The 23,761-nt window shown below is 35.4% G+C and overlaps 1 protein-coding gene across 2 annotated transcripts in view; it reads left to right on the forward strand.

Moving 5' to 3' along the window:
• The window catches only part of ADGRV1 (adhesion G protein-coupled receptor V1), a 296,376-nt gene continuing 272,615 nt past the window's right edge, over positions 1 to 23,761 (forward strand). For both annotated transcript variants that reach the window (XM_069777566.1, XM_069777567.1), the window contains exons 1-8: positions 1 to 171; positions 11,905 to 12,089; positions 14,073 to 14,222; positions 15,307 to 15,402; positions 16,500 to 16,604; positions 18,003 to 18,116; positions 21,336 to 21,901; positions 23,171 to 23,441. In XM_069777566.1, coding sequence (XP_069633667.1) covers positions 150 to 171; positions 11,905 to 12,089; positions 14,073 to 14,222; positions 15,307 to 15,402; positions 16,500 to 16,604; positions 18,003 to 18,116; positions 21,336 to 21,901; positions 23,171 to 23,441 — 1,509 coding nt within the window. In that variant the 5' untranslated portion in view covers positions 1 to 149. The remainder of the gene's footprint in view (positions 172 to 11,904; positions 12,090 to 14,072; positions 14,223 to 15,306; positions 15,403 to 16,499; positions 16,605 to 18,002; positions 18,117 to 21,335; positions 21,902 to 23,170; positions 23,442 to 23,761) is intronic.

The following is a 23,761-nucleotide window of genomic DNA, read 5'->3' on the forward strand; positions in this document are numbered from 1 at the left end:
CTCCACAGCAGTGGGAAGGCAGCAGGAGTCAGGAGAGGGAGGAGAGTGCTGGACGCTGCGCGGAGCAGAGGGAGGAGTAGGAGAGGGGAATGCATAATGCGTGAGTGACAGAGAGTGTGCAGGCGGCTGGCGGAGTCCAGAAGACGCGGATGTCCATGTCCCCGGGTCTAGGTAGGTTTGTCGTCTCTCTGAGGTGGTAGTTGCTTTGGAAGCATCCCGTATCAGCTGCAGAGATGTTCACTGTCCAGCTCGAGGGTTCTGCCAGCAGCACCTGTTGCAGCAGGGAGAGGGTTTAACCAGCGGCAGACAACGAGCGTGTGGCTCACCCGTGAGTGGCTGCTGGATAGTAAGTCTGCTAAGGTTTCTGTTGTTCCAGCAGCTCCTCTTTCTGCTCTGCAGAGCAGGGCAGGTGGAGACAACCGTCTTTCCAATGGAAAATCCTATTCTCAGGGGATCATAGAAGGATGAAACTCAGTCTGAAGTGTCCCAGGTGGCAATTTTTACCTCTCGAAAATGCACAAAACATTAATTTGACTGTTTAAATTAGGTGAAAATAAAAGAAGTGGAGGAGTTGCGTATGCATTGTGTATTGCAAAGGAGAGTGAGTGAAAAGTAAGAATGAATTTTTCAAATCATCATCTGATAAGGAATTAATATTAAACATGTTAATAATTAAAATATGACATGTAAGTGAGTACAATTGGAAATATTGCTCGTGCTTCTTGCTTTTGATATGCTGATTCTGTATAAGACATTGCATAATTCACTCTGTCTAGCCCAGATGAAGTTAAGATCAAATGTATGCAGAACTGCTTGCCAAAAATCAATCATTGTTTTTTAATGAGTCTATAATTGCTTTAAAGTGCAGATGTGAAATAACATGTGATTTTTAAAAATCTTATTCATTATATAAAAGCCGAAAGTGTTTTTTCTGATAATACTTCACACACATCTTCTAGAATGAGTCTTTCAGTTAAATACTAAGCATTTTGAGAATCTGCCATGAGGGCAGTTGAATAACTGAAGGTAGAATGTAGTATTTTTAGTCTATCTGTCCCTTAAGCCTAAAACAAGCTTTCTCCTACTAAACATATTCAGTGTTTCCATGTGGAAAGGAGAAGCAGATTCCTGAGGAAATAAAATAATTTGTGGCGTATTAGGCTTAGTATTGAAGTGGCCAAATATTTGATAATGTAAAAGCTAACGTATTGGAAGGGTGTACAATTTTTAATTTCCAATTTTTTGTTTTTACTATATTTATGTTGTTACTGATTTCTAACACACAGGTTTGTGTTTTACTAGCTTTCCAATACACTTTTGTGTTTTAGTAGCTTTACTTGAAGAAATCAATGGTATTTACTAAGTTTGCATCTGAGTGAACTAATTAACATCAATAATGGGAGCACATGCTTATTAACTTGTAATTGTGGTCTGTGTCCTGGTCACATGGGAATCAATGGGAAAAATGATATTGGCTTTTGTGAGAAATAGTGCTGGGCAGTTTATTTGTGCTGTCAGCATTTTTAAGGCTGAAAAAGAATACTGGATGAGGTTTAAAGAGTTGATACTAGTGAATGAGATTGATCCTTATGCATTCACACCCAGAGTGCAATACTTCCCTTGGAAATTGTTGTAAGCTTTATTTGAATGACATTTTCAGAATCAGGTCTAAATCATAACCTGTTATTAAAACCTCTAATATACATGGAATTTTGTAATTACACTTACTGTCTTCCAGGTTTTTTTTTATTTGCTTTTGGAATTCCATTAAAAAAAACAAGAGTGCTTAAGTCTGCAAATGCTTACATGCATATTTTACTTAAGACATGAATATAATGACTGAAACTGAACTCTTGGAGAAGCTGTGAAAGCACATACCTTTAGTGTAAACCACTAAAGAAGAATACCACTGCAGAGGTCTGTAAGGATCTCAGTCATGGGGTACAAACAATTTATGGCAATTTGGGAGAAAAAAATTGATGACCCACAAATCACCTTTGACATTGTTACACAGCTACCATAGTTGTTCAGAATTACAGCATGGTAACGATGCTTTTTATTATTAATTATTGTACTTTTAAAAGTATGTAGCAATGGTCTATAAGCTTAACAAAACTTTAATTTTAGAATGTTTCACTGAAAACTTGATGGAAAAGTATGTCCTTGCATCACACTTTGAAGAAAGGAAGGATTAAAATTTGTCTCAACCACATCTGAAGTTTTTTAGTCTAAGATGTTTTTGGAAACATCAAAACAGTAAACTGTATGTCCAACTCTTCCTGTTATTTGGGATAGGTTATCTGATGCAATTTAGCTTCATTTTATTGCTGCATAACCCTGTTCTCTGATTTTTTTCTTTCTTGGCCAGCCTCTTCCTGTGTGTTCTTGGTATTGGGTCAATTTAGTTGTTCACTAAGAAATAAAAAAAAGTAGGTAGGCAAGAGAAAATACAAAGAATATGCTGAAATTCTTTGCTCAGGGAGTATTTGGCCTTGACCTCCTAGAATCACATACATAACTAGTTTTACATGTGTAATCCTATTGATTGGTTTTACTAGTTTGTAGATACTGTGCTTGTGTTTCAGCTCTACAAGACTGGCCAATTTAGGTATAGTCACTCTTGGGTATAATGGTGAATATAACACTTTTCCTCACTAGAAATAAGCATACGTAGTATCTGAATACTTCTTTCAATATGTATTAAGACTCAGATGCTGTATAACATCTCCATCATGAAATTGAAGCTTACAGAATGATTGCTGTCAATTGTAGGCCTTTGTTGTAGTTCCAGAAATTCAAGAATTATATCTACCTAATAGGAGCTATATTACTGTTTCCTAGAAAAAAAGATTGACAGGAGGAATCAATGTTAGAGGCCATTTATCTTATTCCAAGTGGACTCACTGTAACTTTTTTTATTCTGAAAAAAAGTTATTGAATCACAAATGAAACTATTTCTGCAAAACCGCACTTGCCTAAATCACTCTTTGAGTGAATAATCTCACTGGAGAATACTTTGTGTCAATCAACATTTTCAAGACTGAGTTTACTCCATATATGAGAACATGCGGCTGTTTGCAGAAAGAATTTGGAAACTTAAAATATGAAAAACATTGTTTCATATGTTGGCTTATGAATATTTCTTATAAATCTAGTTAAAATTGTTTAAATTCCTTTGTACTGAAATAATTTGTAAGTCCAAACCAAGGTTGCAATTAAGATAAAGTTGTACTTTATTTGACAGGCTAAATTTCTCTGGCAAAATTAAACAACAGAGATGGTTTCCATATTCATCGCAGCTTTTGTGTTTGTGGATTTTTTAGCAAGTTGAAGACAGATTTTCCTCTAGAACGTCATAGCAATGTCTTTTCATATACCAAGAGATTTTTGTTTGGTTTTCTCATTTGGTATCTAGTATAAATTTATTAGTTAGATTACAGTTATGATTCTCATTTTCAGATGGCAAAAGAAACTTCCTGCTTCTCAGTCACTTATCCTGGACTGGTCCAATATGTTACTGCTCTGAATTGTTTCAAGCTTTGCTTCATTAAGGATTTAACATGGCCTTAATTCAGCCATCTGTTATGGGTTTGGCAGGCCAACAGATCTGAGGTATTGGTCAGAGCTTTAGAAATTTCCCACATTTTTAAAGGTTAGGAAAAGAGCTACCTTTATGAATAGATTTTGAATAATTCTCAGCAAGACAACGGTGCAGAAGTGGAGTAAAAAATGCATGTCATTCTCTGAAGCACAGGGTCCCCTGTCTGCCTTTAGCTTTGCTGAAAGGCAATTAGCATTTCAACCAGCCAATTTGGTTACATGCAATGAAGTACTTGGATTTGTAATTTGCTGCTCTTGGCTTGGTGCTGTTGAGAACTAGCTCTGTGTAATCCTCTCAAAGCACCTTTCTTTCCAGCATAGTTATTGTTGCTGGTCTTAAATAACTAATCAACAAAGAGATTTCCTTGTCTTGAACTACAGGGTGCCTTAGAAGAACGAAAAGAAATACCCAGTTAATAAGGGAATGATTATAATTATTAAATAGTGATTATTAAATTGTGACATAGGTTAAAGGGTTTAGAAAGCCAAGGGAAGCACAATACGTGATAAAAGGAGTGTGAGAAGTCTTTGAACCCAAACAAATTTTGCTTGGGGAGTTCTCTTCAGCACATAAATACTTTATCATGTGTTTTATTTAAAAACAGATTGCCCAAATTTAAATGATTAATTCACAGTTTAGATTAGAGTGAGGGCCCCATGCTAATCATCTTCTTGAAAATGATACAAATATATTTTTACTTCCACAGAAAGAAGTCTTGGGGAGACTTTGTAAAATACAGATCTGTAATAAACCAACATTTTTTGTTGTAATCTAAAAAAAAATTAATACATTTAACTGTAGAAATGAAGCTTGTTTTGAGATATGTCTTTAATATATATAGTTGATACAAATTTTCATGTTTAATAATACACTTTTGTGAACTCAAGAATAACTCACACAATTATTCTAATAATTAGGCAACACATTAAAATTCTGTTTGGTTTATACATGCGTATTAACTTGTAAGAATCCGCTGTGGATAGCGATAATTCTTCTGTCAGTACATCTGAAATAATGCTTTCTAATCCCCACCATGAAGCTGTAATTTACTGTTCTATACATTACAGATTTTTTTTCTTGCAAGATTATTATGTGTGAAGCACTATTGCAAAACAGGTTGTTACATTTTTTGTTTAAGTATGAGAAAGATAACCAATATACTGCAGAAGCCCATAATTATTTTTTCTGATATATGCTATTCATTCAGGCTATAGTACTTCATTCAGGACAAGTACTAGGTATTTGAAGCTATGGTAGTTTTGTCTTCAGCTCACATGTTCTAAAAATATGTTAAGTAAAAGTGTTGGGGATGTGCAAGAAACCTCTGAAGTAGAAATACAAATGGAAATTATTGTGAAACTTCAGATCTTTACTGAAGCAGAATAAACGAGTGTTCCTCACTGAAGGCTGCAGACCTTCCTCAGCTGGATTTCTGGTTCCATATGTGTAAGAGCCTGATCCTGTGGTAGGCTCAGTCCTACAGTTACTTATACAATAAGCATGAGCTGGGAGTGCTAAGTATTTTCATGCTGGATTGGGTTTTTTTGTTTGTTTGTTTGTTTTTAATCTGCTTGCATTTTTGTGCAAGAAGCCATCAGAGAGAGTATGAGTGCTTATAGTGTCTCAAGCCCTACTTGGAGCAAAATGCCTAGGTAAAAAGCTAGACCCTGGTTCTGGAAAACCTTGTAAAATAATTTCTATTAGTGAAGGATGTCTGTTGTTTTCATAAGAACTATATAGGTGGAAAAGGATTTCCAATGTGGAGCTGAAAACTAGATTTACCTTTTGCTTAAATCTATACTGTATGCTAAGTGGAACTATTCCAAAACAGTATCTTGGTTTTTTACAGTATATAATTAGAACTATAGATTCTCATGAATTGCATGAGATAAGTTAGAAGTTCTGCAGGTGAAATCAGTGTTGTTTTGTTAGTATAAATTAGGGCAAATTCAGATTCCTACTGGTGTATTTCATAACAATGTTAATTAGCAGATTTCAGCCAAAGTTTGTTTACATTAGACTCTAATCTCTGTTCTAAATATAAAGTAGCCTTAATATCTCCAGGTCATTTCACTGGAGGTACTCTGGGTAAAAATAATCTGGATCTTACAGCTAGTCAAAGTTATTGTCTAGTTCTCTGTTTGACCAGCAAATTATAAGGTAACAGCAAATGTTTGTGGAAGAGGCTTGTGTTCTCTCTGCTTGCTGCTAGCAAACAGACATAGTGGATTCAGCACTGCCTGAGAGTTTTGCCCTTTATTCCCTGCTTAGAATGAGAACAGGCAGACCAGGCAGTTACCTCAGAAAGCCTTTAGCATTACCTGGCTTAAGAGAGAAAACTTGGTGGTTCTCCAGTGATGATTACATGCTTTAGAACTTAAAATTTAAGGATATAGTTTAGATCCACTCAAATTCTTCTGAGGAAGGGAAAAGAAGCTGCCACAAAGCTTCGAAGGGGTACTCTGGGCTTGCTGCAATTTTTACCTCTCAGTGACCTCTAATAACTGGATGAAGTGATTTGGATTTCTCATCAGGCCTCTGTCTTGGCCTTCGGTTGCAGATTTGCCACTTTCAGTATTGGTTTCTGGCTATGATGACAGATTTACCTTTCTGACTAGGAAATATAGATGCAATGGCAGGCAGCTTAAGCATCTTTTCATACTTGAGATAAGATATCTATGTTGAAGGGTGTGTGCCTTTTTCAAGGGAACATAACTGCATGAGCAAGAATTTTCATACGGAGATGTTGTTCAGGTTACATTAAATTGGCCATTCCCAGTGATACATAAGGTCATAGATAATATTTTTTTTTTTTTAAATATTGTAACTGTTAGAAGGCAAATGGTCAGGAGAATCAGCATCATTAATCTCAAATGGAGATAAATCTCCTTAGCACCTGAGGTTGTGCTGTGGTATTGTTCTGTCACAGCAGCAGTAGTGAGTAGGTAAGTAAGCAGCTGAGCCCAAAAACTTCAGGACAGTGAAAGGTGATCAAGGGATTATCAGCCCCTAGTAGTTTGTATTTGTGCTTTGGCTAGCACTTTGCAATGTTACTAATAAGAAGGGGGATGATGGGCAGGTACCTGGAATGTCTTTGTAGTGAAGAGGATGACAGGAAGCCCTAGAGAAGAATTGTAAGCAAAAGCATCCAGTGACACTGAATAACGTGCATGGAAAGTAGTGAGACAGGCTCTTGCCCCAAATGCTGCAACTATTATTGCAGTCCAGGGGTGCAGACAAAGCAGTACATGTTGTGACTTACTATAATTCTCATGCTTTATCCACCTTAAGCAGGTTGAAGGCAAAAAAGGGATATAGGGAAATATTATTTTGAAATAGTACCTTTAGAACACTCTCTTTTTCCCATCTATATTAGAGTGAGAGAATTACTTATCCCACATCTAAACAAAAAAGCCCAAACCAAAAAAGAAACAGCAACCCGCAGAGCAGACTTGGGTAACACCCGCTATCCAAATGCTAGGTTTTGCAGACACAGCTGTTGTGTCTGCCTTTGCATACGTGTGAACTGTGGGAACTTTGAGGCAAAGGAAACCCCAGTCTGAAATAAAATACTTCTCTCATAATTTGGGGTCATGACAACATAGAAAGAAGTTTAGTAAATGGAAGGTTTTATAATTCCTGATGCTTTCCTAGCTTGTTCTCCAATACTGTTGTAAATTTCAGTGGTTCTGAGAATGCCTAAAATAAAAATGCTGAAAATATGCAGGTTTTTAATATGTTTCTACAACAGGTGCAGCAAGGCCAATGACCTTGTGAAACTTCTTGCTCTGTGCTGTTTCTGTGTACTACAGAGAATCTCCTCTTTACATATGAAAGAGCACATGTATCTCTCTCCCATTGTATTCAGCCAAAGATGCTGCTGGGTGCTGACATCTCAGCTGTGAATAGACTTCTCTCTGGCAACCATTGATAGCTGTAATGCTGTACTCAATGCAAAGTACTAGGCGTGCCAGTTTTTGAATGTTCTACTTGGCTGGGTATTTGTAATCACGGGGAGTAGACAAGGACAGGCAGTGAAAAGTGCACCAGGCTTTGCACTTGCTCTGCTGCACTGTGTCCGTGGACTTCAGAAGTCTATGGTGAGTGGTGTGAAGATGAGCGGTGGTAATCAAGTTGTAGCTGCTGGGTGGAAGAGGTGCTGCTTAGCATACCTGCTTGTTTCTTCTCCCGAGCAGCAATGGCAAGTCTGAGGTATAGGGTACCTAATCCGTCCTTCCATCTGCTTCTTTGTTAGTGAGCTCCCCTTTCTTTTGCCGTTCTCCATTCCATATCTGGCATTTTACGCTCAGTTCATTTCAGATTTGGAATCTTTCGCAGCCTTTTCATTTCCCTTCTTGATCTCTCCATGTGCCCTAGTCCATAGGTGCCGTTACCCTTCAATGAAAACAGCCAGGAGATCTTTTCATTCTTAAGGGTTTTGATTTATTAAGCACAGAAGCCAGTGTAAAAATCTGCAGAAAAGACTTCTCATTCTTTATATAAGTCTGCTGAAAAGACCACTCATTCTTTATAAACCTTAAAATCTTCATCTGAAATTTGTTCCAGACACTGAGCAGAAAAAGTAAGCTAATCCTGGTGATTCATCAGTAACGAGAAACACCAGTCTCATAAGCCTACCTCTCCTTGGCTCCAACTGGGCAATAGGTTGAAATGGTATTCCTCACATAATTTGTGACATTACTGTGGAAATTGCAGTGTGGAATCAGTGTATGCTCTACTGGGTTCTACAGTAGGATTCTGTGTTTTGGGGGAACACAAATGTGCTTCAGAAAGCGCCATAAAGCGCAGACTAAAAGAAAATGTTAGGGATCATGACTAAGAATTCTGAGGTAGATTACTTTTTTTTAATTACGTGGTTGAAGAATGTTATTTTTAGACTTTTAAGATTCTTTAATATCATTAAAATGTCTAGATAACTTTTTGAGAGGTACTTTCTTTTGTTTTGATACCAGAAACTTTTATTGTAAAGCCCTTACAATCTAGGCCTCAGTGTGTAGCATTGCTTTAATTAACGCTGATACTACAAATCATTATTTGAAATGGCTTTACTCAGAACACAGTAACAGAATAGTTGGTCCACTGGCTTGTACATACTCTAAAGATGTATAATAGTCCATTGCTTGTTGTTGTTGTTTCAAGAACATTTACATTATTTTGACTCATTAATCTATTTTAAAGTCTGACTGAATATCCTGGATTGAGAGAACTGAACTCAATAATATTTAGCTGAAGCAGTGCAAGTATTTAATGAATCAAACCCATAGTTTACCAAAATTTAGCAGTAAACAAGGACTAGAGTTTCAGCTCCATTTAAAAAAAAAAATAAAAAAAATAAACTCACCTGTGATACACTGGGGTGACGGAGGTGGGGAAGAGTCATCTTTTACTCCCTGATCTTGCAAAGGCTTCTGCTGAACTTTATGCAATTCAGTTAATATGGAACAAACTTTGTTCCCATATAGATTTATGTAGGACTTTTGTGTACAGAGTGAGTTCATATTTAGTAAAGTAAAATACTGTTACCTACTGTTAATATCTTTTCAGCTATTTGAATAAATTTGTTCTGCATTCTCCAAGTCTTGATTTATGTTATTTTTACTATATTACATCAATTCTTAAAACTAATCATGATTTTCAGAGTTGAGTTTATATAAACAGAGTAAAAACTACTTTTGGCAGGCCGTGCAAAGTAAATCTTAGTACAAATAATGTAACAAGGAAGAATACACACCAGCTAAATAATTGATGGTATGATTGTGAAACCTCTCTTGTTCCACAGGAGTAATCCTATAGTTTTAGAATGCTCTCTAGTAGAAGTAATAGAATTCAAGTAATTCTAAACTTTGTAATCTTGCCCTCAAGGATCATGTTTTCAGTATTATTTACTAGAAGCATGTACCGTGGGAAGATATTTGCGAAGTCTATGACAAGGTAACAGCTGAAGCTAAAAGGTCAACGAATTCCTCAGTTTAGTATGGATGATGCCTGCATCTGCAGACAGTGTAATTGTCTCAGAGTTTAAAAGGTTAGATGACTGTTCTCTGTCCAGCTTGAAGGTTTGTATTTTTCAGAGCAGTTCCACATAAAAACAACAAAAACATCTTGCAAGTTAATACAGTCAACTTTGGAAATGCTGACAATTTTAAATCCCAGGGATTTTATGTATATATATTTATCTTTGCCTCCTGCTGTAAACTTTTTCTACACTAGAATTACTAAATAGATAGAAATGTAGGAATCAAGCCTTGTTCCTGAAAGTCTGTTACGCACTGAATTCTCAGTAAGAGCCATGTATATCTTGAAGGACTGTGTTCATGGTTAATAAAAGCTTATATCAATGTGAAGTTCTGCAGGAAAATTATTTTACTGTGTGACATTTTTGCTGGAAATAATAAAACACTGTTCAAGTAGGTTGTAAAATGGATAGTTGTTTTCATAGGGAAAATGGTTAGTCCTGATTTTTTGCACTTACTTTCATTGCTGGCCTGTTCCCTCTGTGATGTTCAGGACAGGTAGGAGAATTTTTTGTTATAAGTAATTAAAATGGGCTAATTCTGTCATCTCACCAGCCTTTGATTGTAGGAGTTTTGAAATTCTGAAAGACGCTGATAGTTTTCTTGATTGCACTTCCAACTTACAGTTAGTTAATATGTCATGTCTGTGGATAATTTTTGTTCTTTAACTTGCCTGAAAGCAGCTTATTTCACATCCTCACAACATAAAATTAACCCTTGCCCAGATAGAATTGATTGTAAGGTGAATCAAAGTCTTGAAGTCTTTCTGAATCTGTGTTAATTTTAGTGGTCTGAAAGCTATCTTATTCTCCGTTCAGTGCAAGATTAAAGCTACCTGACTGCATACATAAACCACTCAGATCTGCACTGGACCTCAAGTGTACTCTGATTACAAATTTGGCACACACTTTACAAAAATATGTTTCAATTTACACATGACATTTTCTGTTTCATGTATCATTTATGACTAAATATTCATTTACTGTCACTCATAAATAATGAAAACAAGTGCTTTGCAAACATGACTGAACTTAAATATTATTGATATGCGGATATTGATGTAATATGTTCTGCACAGTTTATCCAACCATCACTGACTAGATTTGTCTGGTAAGCATAGCACTTGGAAGCATAATTTTAAGCAAAGTGACATTTCATTTACATGTGCAATTACACAAATATTGTTTGTACCTTTTGTACAGAAATTTAAAAAAGTAACATTATAAAATAGTGACTGCAGATTAAAAGAAACTTGCTGAAAGAACTAATTCCATTAAAAATACATGCCATAATGCTTTTTGGTGTATAGAGCACAACTTTGTTCTCCTGGTTTGTTCAAAAACTGCTCAGATCCTTATAACAGAAATATGCTCCATCCAGCATCCAAGTTCTCAGTTCTGGTCAGCACTGTACAATATGACCCTCTCCATAACACAGCAGCTGCTTCCAATTGTTGTGCACAGCCTCTTAAAAATGCGTTTTTCACAGTATCGGCACCTGATGACTTCACTGGAACTTAAACTTGTATTTTACATTACGTAACTGGACTCTGATGTAAGAGAAGTAAGCCACCTTAGCTTTAAGTTGTCTTATCCTAACAGAAAAGAAAACGAGACATTGTGCAGAAATAAATAGAAATAGAGGTCTGTCTGAACAAAGGTTACAGTGGCATTAAAATGTGCCACAGTGATTCTCCATGACAAGAAAACATGAAAGAATCATGGGATAAGTGAAGCAGTGAAAAGAATCTCTTGTAAATATACAAATGTTTAAGAACACTTCATGGTCCATAAGGTGTCAGAAGATGGTCTATGAGATGACTACAAACATCCAACCCTTCACCCTTCATGCCAATTCACGATTATTTCTAAAGAGAATCAAGAGAGCTAATAAAGTGGAAATAGAACTGTCAACATTTGAGCTAATTATTTGTTTGAAAATGAAAACATTTGTGGCAATGTCATTGTTTTATTTTTTTTTTTAAGAAGTTACTTATTCCTCCCCTGGAAAAAAAGTTGGTAAATACTGTCTAGAAAATCACTAGATTAAAATTATGAAAATAGAATTAGATGTAGCTGATAATTACATTGTCTGACTTAATTATAGCTGAGACCTATGCATGTTTTCATCTCATTTCTGAAGCTCACAAGATAATCACAGTATTTGAAGGGTTAAGAATGGTTGGCTGGATTGGTAAGGTCAGCTGGGAATGTTTTATGTATTTTAGATTGACAATTTATTTTTAATTATTCTTTTCTTTTTCTGTAGGGATGCCCTCTGCTTCTTTATTAGTTTATTTGTTTTTAGCATTGCTCATTCATTTCACATCTGGAGAAACAGAAGTGAAGTTCAGTGGACAAACAGAATTTGTAGTTAATGAAACAAGTACAACTGTTATACGCCTTGTAATTGAAAGGACGGGGAAGCCTGCTAACATCACAGCAATTGTGTCGGTAAGAAACTATGCCAGTAATATTTTTAGTAAATATCAGTATCTTTCTGAAGTTTTGAATGTTGCTTGTTTTTATCAAGCCAGTGAAAAGGATGGTGGTATTTGACTGGGACAATGCCTCACTTTGAAGAAGGAACACCCAATTTCTGTAACTGAGTAAATTCCTGCTGGCTGCATCAATAGGTTCAAAATAATGATATAAGCATCTTCTCAAGGAGGCAGCTTTTACTGCTCAGGTAGAAGTCCAAACTGATATGCTTGTTTGATTTTGATTGTGGTTGTGAGCTCATACTGAAAATGTGGATATATAACAATTTTTCCTTTCCAGACTACTGTAGAACCTGCAGTTTAATAGCTACTCCACTGTTTAAGTCAGATTTCCATATGAATTTTAAAAATTACATTGTTCAATTCATTTGGAGATCAGAGCTAGTATTTTTACATTATTTGCTTTATTTCTTAGCTGTTATTAACCATGATCTCAATGGTATTCCCTTTAAAAGTTTAAACCGTTTAGAGTGTGCTGCACCATTTGTGTATGGAGTAAGATGCTAAGTGGTGTGAGTACCACGTGAGAACACAGCAGTGTAACAGAACAGATGTACTGCTTATGAATTTCTACAGTCTGTAGACAAAAGAAATTATCTATGTTACTGCACATTATTTTATTCTCCTGTAACTAAATATGAAAAATATATGTCTTAGAAATTACAAGGAATAGAAATTGATCTGCAGGGATTTCACACTTTATTAAAATCTGAGGGGAAAACCTTGAGAAAATTTGATTGTACTTTGAAACTAGTGCACTTTACTGACATAACAAGCAGAGTAACTTAGTTTCCATATTAAGGACCTGAAACTCCAAAATTTATTTCTGTGCTGGGTTTGGCTGGGTTTTGCTTTGGTTGCATACACGGCTTTTGCTTTACTTATTACATACACTGTCTTTATCTCAACCCATGAGTTTTCTCACTTTTACCCTTCTAATTTGCTCCCCCATCCCACTAGGGGGGAGTGAGCGGCTGCATGGGCTGAGTTGCCAACTGGGGTTAAACCATGACAGTCCTTGACATGAATATTTTAAGCAGCTCTCTTAGGAAGATGTTTATAGCCTGTTTTTGTAAGAGCTTTTTGGTTAAGTCTAGTGTTGGCTCGGATACATAAAAAGCACTTGCCAATATGTCCAATGATAGGTGAGACCCACAAAAACACCTTCCATACTTTGTTTCCTCTTCACTGAACTTCTAATTTCACTGTTCTCAAAAGAAGAATAGGCTTTTTCACAATGGTTCATTCAAACTTTTAGTGAAAGGATGGTAGTTTCAGGTGTGGCAGCTATGCTGGTTCAGTGACTTCTCTCCATTTAGTCTGTTTCCAACTATAAATTTAACCTAGACTCTTTGCTGTCTTGACATTACTGCCTTTGTAATTTCTCCTCTAACCACCTTACTTACCGTAGAATCAGTGGGATTTTCTTTTGTTGACTGAAATGAAAGCAGGGCTACTCATTGTAGAAGACTTCGTCTTGCCAACTTTGGCAATCAAAATGTTAATCTAGGTTAAACGCCTAGGCTCCTTCTAGTCCCTAGAGTGAGACAGGAAGGCAGAGGGCAGTTAACGTTTTATGATAGTTTAATTCAGGTAGGGTAAAATGAAGTATACAGATCTGTGCTAGGAATAGCTTTTCCATTAAAAAAATGGTCATATGGTGCATTATGCAAAAGATAACCAATTGCAAGGAAGGAAGTTGTAAAAGGTTCTGAATAAACGGTTATGTTTGTTTTTTTATTTTTTTCCTGGTTACTCAGCATGGATATGAGGAGCTATTATCTGTACCTTGTGTCCAGAAATGACAGCAGGGGAAATTGCAGGAAGAATTATGTGCAAAGAAGAGTGTATGAAGTCTGTTAAATGAGTCCAGAATAATATTATAGAAGATAGTGGGGGAAGAAGGAGATGTCATTCAGTTGTATATTTATTGCAGATCGATGGAGAAAACACAGGAGACTTTTTTGACACATATGCAGCTGCATTTATACCTGATACAGAAACAAACCGAACAGTGTATATATCTGTCTGTGATGATGACCTTCCAGAGGCTGATGAGACATTCACATTTTACTTGACACTACCAGTAAGTCTCAATTTTTCAGTTTATCTGTCCCCCCCAAAGCAGTGGGTAATCTGACATAAATGAGTGGTATTCCATAGATTTCAATGTAGTCATACTGCTTGTGGTAGTCTGAATCCTAATAGGTAAGAACTAACATTTGGACGGTGCTTACTTCTCTTCAGAAGGTTTTGCCATTCCTATGGGTGTCTCTGCTGTGCAGTATAGACATAGGCTGAAACTTTGGCGGGCACTGCATTCAGCTGCGGACTTTTGAAGGTGTATTAGAGCCCAGAAGAGTTAGATTGTGAAGAGACTCTCAGCCTTCCCTGTTTTCCTGCATAGACCATACTTGGAAGAGAGGGTAGAAGTAGCAAAAGAAAGAGAATGGCTTCCAGTCCTCCAGAAGCAGAGGGTAAACGAGACTTACCTAAAAACAAACAATTTTTTGAATACTTATCGATAAAACTCTGCATATTGTTCGATCTCACAGGAGTCATGCTACAAGAGAGGGGTTCACGTTTAATTTTTTAGGTAACAGTTCATGACTAAGTTTGATGTCAGTTCAGTAAAGATAAGTTTTATATTTTATTGCCAATTATTACACATCTCGGGAGATGTTTGCAGGGAATATAAAAATGCATATTTTCCCTTCCTTCTTCCTTTGATTTGTAGATGTATCTCATTTTTACAACACTGTAAAGTTTAATTTCCATTAACTGATATCTCAATGTAATAGCTTCAAAGTTTCAGATTTATACAAATGTTAGGAAAAAAAGAACAACTTCGGAGTTCCTGGCAGTGCTAAGTGCTTCATACCTAGTTCCGTATTGCTATGGTGTCATTAATAGATTGCCAAACTATGATTAATCATTTACAAATTTTGTTTCAAGCACTTTGTTGTTGACTGTATAGAGTGTATTTCCTCAATAATTAAGAATTACTTTGGTGCATTCTATTACTTTAAATAATTTTCATTGTAATATATAATAAAAAGACATACAACTTGTTACAGGCTAGTATTTACTCTGAAAAGACAGGAAAATCAAAATGTGTGGTTTTTGCTCATCACTGTATTTAATATCTGATTTTGTTTTGTTAATTTTAGAAACCATCTGCAAAGATAAAGCTTGGCTCACCCAAAGCTGTCACTGTAACAATCTTATCAAATGACAATGCCTTTGGAATAATTTCTTTTAACATGGTATGGTTTTTTATATGGTATATGTGAAAATTTTAGAAAACATAAAGGTGTAATTTTCAAAGATGCTGGTTAGTTATTCGACTGAATTCCTTGAAAACTGATTCTGAGTTACATCCTTGAAAACATCTCTAGAGGTAATTCATACATATGTATGTAATTCATACATATAAGCAGCTTTAATACTTCTATACACTTTAGGTGTTGAGATGTAGCCTGAGACCCTCACACCTGGATGAAAATCTATGTTGCTCATCTTAAATATAAAACTTTTAAAAAGTTGTTCAGTCCCCCTGCCCCTCATCTATAAGTCAAGATCTAAATATAGGAGGGAAGAAGTAAGGAGTAATACCATAGGAAAGCTAAAGATGTAATTTGGAAATCTTGAGAATATATACATTTTCCTATCTTTGGTGAGCAATTTTATACTTATCTCTCAAGCAGAGGGAACAGTATAATGATAAATGCGTTGTATAACACCTTCTGCAATAAGACACTGGTGTGACTCTAGTGGTGTGGAGGATATTTGCAATAATACAGAGTTTGTGTTAGTATAAAGAGAAACTGTGCCTTACTGGCAGCATTATGGCAATATAATATTTGTAGAGGACTTTCCTGAAAAAGCATAAGAACATGAGAAATTTGTAGCACCATGGTACTAAGCCATGCTGCTTCCTGAATTGGTGTAATTCTTTGAAATCTTTCAGCTACAGCACTGTGATACACAGAGTCCATTTATAGCTAGTTATCTAATAAATGAGTTTTTAATGGAGAAAACCTATTTTTAACGGGGTTAGGAGCTCCTATAAATACTAGTGCTAATATGCCAGTGCTTTGTGTATATTGACTATGTTAATTCACACCCCACCCCTCGACCCCCCCTACTTGCATAATTTATGATAATTGTTTTATCTGAAATCTTTCAAGCTTTCTATTAGCTGAACTAATTGGTTGCTAGGAAATGTATGCCATCAGGGGACTGGTTTGCAGATTGGATTAATTTGTCTGTGGGAGTTTGGTATTTCTATGGTAACAGTTTCTTCCTTCTGCTGTGATATTTGATCTGTGCCTGATTGCCTGTCCCTTTTCTTCCTCATTAGTCTGCCTTAATCACAGTGAATGAGCCCAGGGGCAGAAATGAATTTGTGCCCCTCACTCTAATTAGGGAAAGGGGAACCTACGGGACGGTCATCGTAACTTTTGAGGTGAGTTTATCAAAAAGGCTTCATACCTTAGTCTGTTTGATAAAACCGTGAGGCTGTAATCATAATTTATCAAAGTGTTTATAAAAGTGAAAGAAGGGCAAAATGCCTATCTCTACTTCTGTTAAATCTGCTTCATAAAATGCAAAGATATTACCTGTGAAATGGAAAATATTGTAATTATCTGACTGTTTAATTTGAGGAAAAATTAAGAGATATTAGGGAAAACTGAGTATTCTCTGTCATTTATTAAGATATTTGAGGCAGCATTAGTTGGTATTACTAGAAAACAATGTGTATTAAGTGTGTAAGAAATGTCTTATGTAATATTTCTTCAAAATTTATCTGTATTTTACACATAAATGTCTGAGTGAGTCTCTAATGCTTGTGCCAACTTCAAACATGTAAGTATGAGAGCTCAGTATTTAGTGAAATTCTGTATCTGTGAGACTGCAGTTTGAACTCCCAGAAACTTAAACCTTTCAAAATAATTACTCATGTTCAATATTTAGGCTGTTACTTACTTACTTGGTTTGAATGTGATACAGTTATTGCTTTTATTGGTATGTTTTGTTGTTGTTTTCTTTCTTACCTAGCTCTGATTCTATTACATAGTTTAAAATTACATGTAAATTCTTTCATGGGGATATTTCTTTATCAGTTGTCTGGTCTATACGTCATCAAGGGTTTAATATAGGCCTGTCAAAATCTCAAAAGATTTGTACTGGATTTTATTGCATGCTAAATACAGCAAGTATAGTTAACATACAGAATGAGATTCTCTGTGTAATTTATTGCAGATCTATTTGTTTTAATGTCCAATAAATGTTACTCTCTGCACAATTAATCAGGTCCATCTCACAGTGTAGTTTATATACATATGCTGAAAAAAATTTACAAGATTTTCTAAAAAAACCCCAACATATTGCCTCTAAGGGTCCTTCTAGTCTTTTAGGCTTCAGTATTAACTGTAATTTCCTTAATATCACAAGTCAAGATAGAAAGGACACAAAACCAGTAACTGCTATTATTTTATCTTGGAACTTATTGTGAAATATTAGTGATTTAAATTAAATTAGAATTAATATACTTTCTGTTACATAAAAGAGTCAGTTATGCATCAGTAGGTACCAAAGAGTCCTTGTAGGCCTATATGGAAGTAGTTTTCTTCCTCTTTCTCTGGCAATACATAATTTCTTCAGAGTGGTTACTCTGACTTACTCCGTCTGCCAAAAAGGAGCGCATTTTCGCAATTGAATGTGTGTGCCTGTGGGCAGGAGATGACTGAATAGATGGTCATTTGTTATGCATGTCACACACTGTATATTTATTATTGTAGTTGTACTAGATTTGTATTCCTGTTTTTATGTATTTCTTATCATAAAAATCAATTCTTTGCAGATAGAAGATGGACCAAACCCAGCTGAAGAAGACTTAAGTCCAGCTAGGGGAAATATTACATTTACCCCTGGGAGATCAGTGCTGATTTATAATTTAACAGTACTTGATGATCAGGTAAGAGCAAGCTGACTTCATTTTTGATTTGGATATGTAGAAGCTTACCTGTTGTTCTGGAGAGACTTAGAGTAATAAGTTACAAAAATGCTTGGTTTAAACAAGGTTAAAAGTGCTTCTGCTTAATAAAGTGATGTTAAATTTTGGCTCTATGGGCTCTCATTTTTACCCCTTCTAATGCTACCTCTGTAATTTTCATCAGTGAATATTTTTAGTTTCTGAACATATCCTGGCTGCTCTGACTAGACCTGTTAGGTGTTACTGCAGTAAATGTAAAAATAATCAGGAAAACATTCTAGTTTTTCTTCCAAATAGAATACTGAAGTCCTTGTTGTATGGCCAAGAACGGTGTTCTTGAACTAGATATAGGTTTATCTATTAGACTATCCTTTCTGTATTTAACTTTTCTGTATTTCTTTTAAAATGTGCTCTGCTTTTCCCTAATTGTCTGCCTTGCTATGTTTGCATAATGAACTCAGGCTATCCTTTTTGTCTTTATTAATTGTTCAGGCAAAAGGAACCTAACCACAACATTGCTTACATGATGCATTTTTGATTACATTCTTAGCGATGGCTGTGCAGCTCCTCTGCTTTCACTTAACAGTGCATAAGAATCCAGTTTATTCTTTGTTAACTTGATTGGCTCTCATTCATGTGAAGAGCAGACATGTTATGTTTGCCAGTAAAGAAAGAATATAACACGTGGAATATTCATAGGGAAAAGATAGATTGAAAAAATTTACATGTTTTTATATATATATGTTTCAAGGTAGAAACATATTTTAAAACGTACTAAAAATAGATAACATTCCTAAAAGAAATAGGCAATCTTGTGAAGAGCATCAACACTGGGTGAGAATTAAAAATTTTTGATTTTTAGATTGGTCTTTGAAAAAAATATGTCTATATGTTGTGAGCCTTTCTTTCTTTTTCAGAGTAAACAAAACATGGTCTTCAACTTTTCAGTTTGTGTTTTTCATTTTTCTTATGCTTTTCTTTTTTTTTTTTTAAAATATATATTTATAATGGAGATGAGAAGGAAAATAGAGGCACCAAAATAAGTAAATATGAGACAGAACAACTTAATAAGGAAATTCACAAGAAAAAATTAATAGCAAAAAAGTGCCTGTCTCAGAAGTAAGCAACTTTAAAGCAATTTTTTGCATATTTCTGTTAGTTGTAAAAGCGGTTTTCCACATTTATACTGATATTTTTAATGTTAACAGACTGTGCCAGAAACATCTGGTGTGTAGAAACATCTCTTTCAGATTAGATGTAATATTTCTGTGACACACACACAGAAATAAATCCTTAGGCTTTTTGGGAGGATGTGATTTTTTTTTTTTTTCCCTCTGAGAAATGCTATCAAAGTTCTGTTTCTCAAAGTTCGATCTGTACAGGTGTGGCTGGTCCACTCAGTGAGTCTTTCACAGGCATACATGAAAGGTTTATTTTACATAAAAAACCTTTATTGATGATGATGATGATGATGGAATTCACGAGAATCCAATATTACTCTCAGAATGTTGAGCTTTTAGGATCTGAAGTTAGGAAAAACAATGAAACAAGTATTTTTCTGAATTGGGTAGCCCCCTTTTCCTACAGAATTTAGGGGACTGCAGATCTGATTTCCATGGCACTACATTTACAGTAATTTTATTGTATACATTTCCTTTCTTAGTGAGGAATAATGGAAACTTTGTTAGGAGAAAATGAAAGAGGCAGGGCAGCACTGGAAATCGTTTATACTGTTGTCTTTGAAGTTTCACTGGGGTTTTTTGGGTCAGTTATGATGCCATTAAGAACTCCAGAATATCCCATTTATATGAGATACTAAGATGTAACCTACAACGACAATTGTGGATACATTTTGACTCTCTTAAATGTGTATTTTTGTGATGCAAGATGGTATATTAATTAGTGAACTAAATTTAACATAAGGTAGCATCTATTCTAATAAGGTAAAATAACTGTGTCGTATGTCAGTATAGGAGAAAGTTGACTAAGAGTTTCCAGATCTCACGTTGACAAACAAAACCTACATCGGTCAACAACATTATGCAAGTTTAAGTGCCACAAGCCAAACAAGGGACAGAATTGGCATCAGCTATAAAGGCAGTTGCGTGCCCACTCTCTTAGCCCTAGAAAAGGATCTGAGGGTGGCCAATTAACAAATGAGTGTGAAAGAGAAGAAATATTGGACAGCAGGGTTTTCAGAACTTTTTTAGCTTGGCAAACAAAAGTACATGAAAAGGATTTGTCAACTTTATAACAGAGTATTGCCATTAGCAAAAAATAAGTAATTTTGGAATTCCTCTGAGGAGCAAATAATACTAGTTTCCAGAAGTCCGCAGCAAGGATGAGATGCAAAGATCATAAATAATTTTTAAAGATTTACTTTTTACCTATATATATTAACAAAATAATAATATTTTTCAGTTAAATGGGTTTAGCAAATCAAGATTAGGGGAATAAAATGTAGTAATATAAAGGAAAAATCTCATCCTTAAGTTCTGTAATTTGTGGTTTATAAGCCATTCTTACTTGTCTGCTCCATCAGATATTGGAGAAGAAATATCTAAAACTAAAGTGTAGTTTTAAACAGTCATTTTGTAGAAATGCCAAAGCCTAATGAATTGGTAAGCACCAGAAAACACTTTCTGAGATCTGTGAGGGAAATTTTCTCTGGGGAAGTGGGTGTGTCTGAACGTAGGAAGTGTTCCTTTTCCAGTGTACAGGAATGGATGGGCCAAGGTAGGTTGTGTCCATAAATTTTTCCTCTTTTCTCTCAGGCATACATAGGGCCAAATCAGTATCAACATCAGAAAATCAAGATGTGAATCTAAATATCTGGGAGGACCACTTGCTTCCAAATAGAGGTGTCTTCCAAAAACAGAGTTTGGATCTCCTCGTAGTCTCAAGTTGGAAAGATCCAGCTGTTTCCGATTCTTGCCTAGTTTTTGTTTTGCTTTTGTATGGCTTTTCACCCTTTTTCATATTGCCAGAGCACAGAAGTATGTTTTAGAAAATGGAAACATTCAATTTTGAGAAGGGATTTTCAGCCAAAGTTAGAAGACTTCTCTCCTGTTTGTTTTAATATGAAATGAACTGTCAAGCTTGTATTATTACCCTTTTCTGCAAAATATATAAAACATTTCTCAGTGTTCTGCATGTATTTGAAGTGTGACTTACACCCAGTTGCTAATATTATTTTTCCAGATACCTGAAAATGATGAATTGTTTGTTGTTCGTCTGAGGAGCGTGGAGGGAGGGGCTGAAATCAACAACACAAAAAATTCTGTTCAGATTAATATTAAGAAAAATGACAGCCCTGTGCGTTTTGTTCAGAGTGCTTATATGGTGCCTGAGGAAGTTGATGTGGTAACAATTCAAGTGGTTCGTGGTAAGGATGTCAGTGGAAAATTAATTGGACCTGATGAACATGAAGTCTCTGTCAGTTACGCCATCATAACTGGGGATTCAACAGCACATGCACAGCTTAATGTAGACTTTCTAGATCTACAGCCAAATACAACTATTGTTTTCCCACCTCTAGTTCATGAAACATATATGAAATTTAAGATCCTTGATGATGCCATACCAGAAATTGCTGAGACCTTTCAGATTATGCTTCTTAAGGACACTTTGCAGGGAGATGCTGTTTTGGTTAATCCATCTGTTGTTCATGTCACCATCCAACCAAATGATAAACCCTATGGAGTACTATCAATCAACAGTATCCTGTTTGCTCAGACTGTTATCATTGATGAAGACCAAATTTCAAGGTACCACAGATCTTCAAGTCTAGTATCTAGTCAGTTTAAGAGATTTGTTTGGCTTTGTTAAGCATCCTTAGGATTTCATTGAAAGTAATTATAAAATCACTACTGAAAATATAATCTAGAAATCACTTTGTGTGTTGTTATTATCAACTGTATCTACAAAGATTTCAAGGAAGTGGGAATGTCTAATTATACAGGAAATATTTTAATATTTATGAACAGTATGTAAAAGCTGTAAATATTTAATCACATTATCAGAATACTGAAAAACCCTTAATCTAAAGGCAGGATCAATGAAGTTGTCAAGCTGCCACACACCAGTTCATACAAGTGGGAAATAGATTTCTGCCTTCCTTCCTTGATAAATCTTTGTATTTACTATATGTAAAATCAGTCTCTGGTTAAAAAAAAAAAAAAAGTTATTGAGTGTCTTCCATTAAATACTTACCTTATATTTAAAAATAAGTTAAATATTTGTAATTTTACAGAGAGATTAAAATCAAAGCTCTGTACAGATTTTACAGGCAGGACTGATACATAATATTGACGGTCTCAATAAAAATATCCACTGCTAGCTACTGATGGTAGTTCATCCCTAGAGAAACAGGTAATGCATCAAGCTATCATACTATGAACAATTTTGAAATAATATTTTATGGTATGTACAGCCCAGCACTTTGGTATTCATCTTTCTTTCTTATACACAGTAAAGAAATAATTTGTGCTTTCTAAAGTTTTGTAAGTCGTGATTCCCAGACATTTTGTTGTAGTCCTGTGCTTGTCAGATGCAGGAAATGTGATATTTCCAGTATCATAAATATTGATAACAATATTTCAGTACAGAGGCAAATAGTTCATTGAGAAACATTATTTAAATGTTCATGCCCGACAACTGTATTTTCATGTATTTTGTAAAATTATATAGAAAGTTAATAGAGAAAAAGTTTTCTGAAATTTGACACATAGTTCTTGAGACAAAGGTAAAACATGCCAAGTCTCCACTTCTCAGTATCTTTCTCACTGTAAACAAAATAATTTCTAATAAGAATCTTTAGAGACATTACAGAGAGCTCATTAATAAGTGCTCTAAGAAAAATCTTACATGTGTGTTATGATTTCATAAACTTGAAGCCTGGACTCAAATGTCAGTTGCAGCAGTTAACATTTATTCCACTTAAGTCAGTGTAAATCTTTCAGGGAACTGATAACTAGGCAAGCCAATATTAATTATAATTTTATATTGTGGATTTTTATTTTCATTCAAAACTGTAGGTTTGAAGGGATCACGATTGTAAGAAATGGTGGAACACACGGAAATGTTTCTGTTACCTGGGTTATAATCCGAAATAGCAGTGATCCCTCACCTGTGACTGCAGACCTCATTCCAGAGAGCGGGGAACTATGTTTTGATCAAGGACAGATGCTGCTAACACTTCCTCTGAACATTATTAATGATGATATACCAGAAGAGGCAGAGCCCTATCTTCTGAAACTCTTAGCTCATACAATACAGGGAGGTGCAGAAGTCAGTGAACCATCTGAGGTAAGTTTGCTTTTAGAATTCTTTTGGAGAAGGTAATAATAGGTAATAATTAGGAACTTTACCAGTTTCGGTGACTTTGATTGATTGGCTAAACTGGCTGAAGGGTTTGGGCTTCATCCTTGGGAATATAAATCAAACAAATTAATCCTTAATATGATTTTAGGGTATATGGCCATATCCAAAGTATTTGGATTAGTATAGTATACAAAGCCAGACCATTTTGATGTGGTAGCATTCAGCTTAGAGTATTCCCAACATATGTAGCATTGCATAAAAGCTGTCTTGAGTGACTGCTTGCTAAGAGAAGGCAGGAGAGTTAT

This window comes from Haliaeetus albicilla, chromosome Z, assembly GCF_947461875.1.
Source record: "Haliaeetus albicilla chromosome Z, bHalAlb1.1, whole genome shotgun sequence".
In the NCBI taxonomy this organism is placed as follows: domain Eukaryota; kingdom Metazoa; phylum Chordata; class Aves; order Accipitriformes; family Accipitridae; genus Haliaeetus; species Haliaeetus albicilla.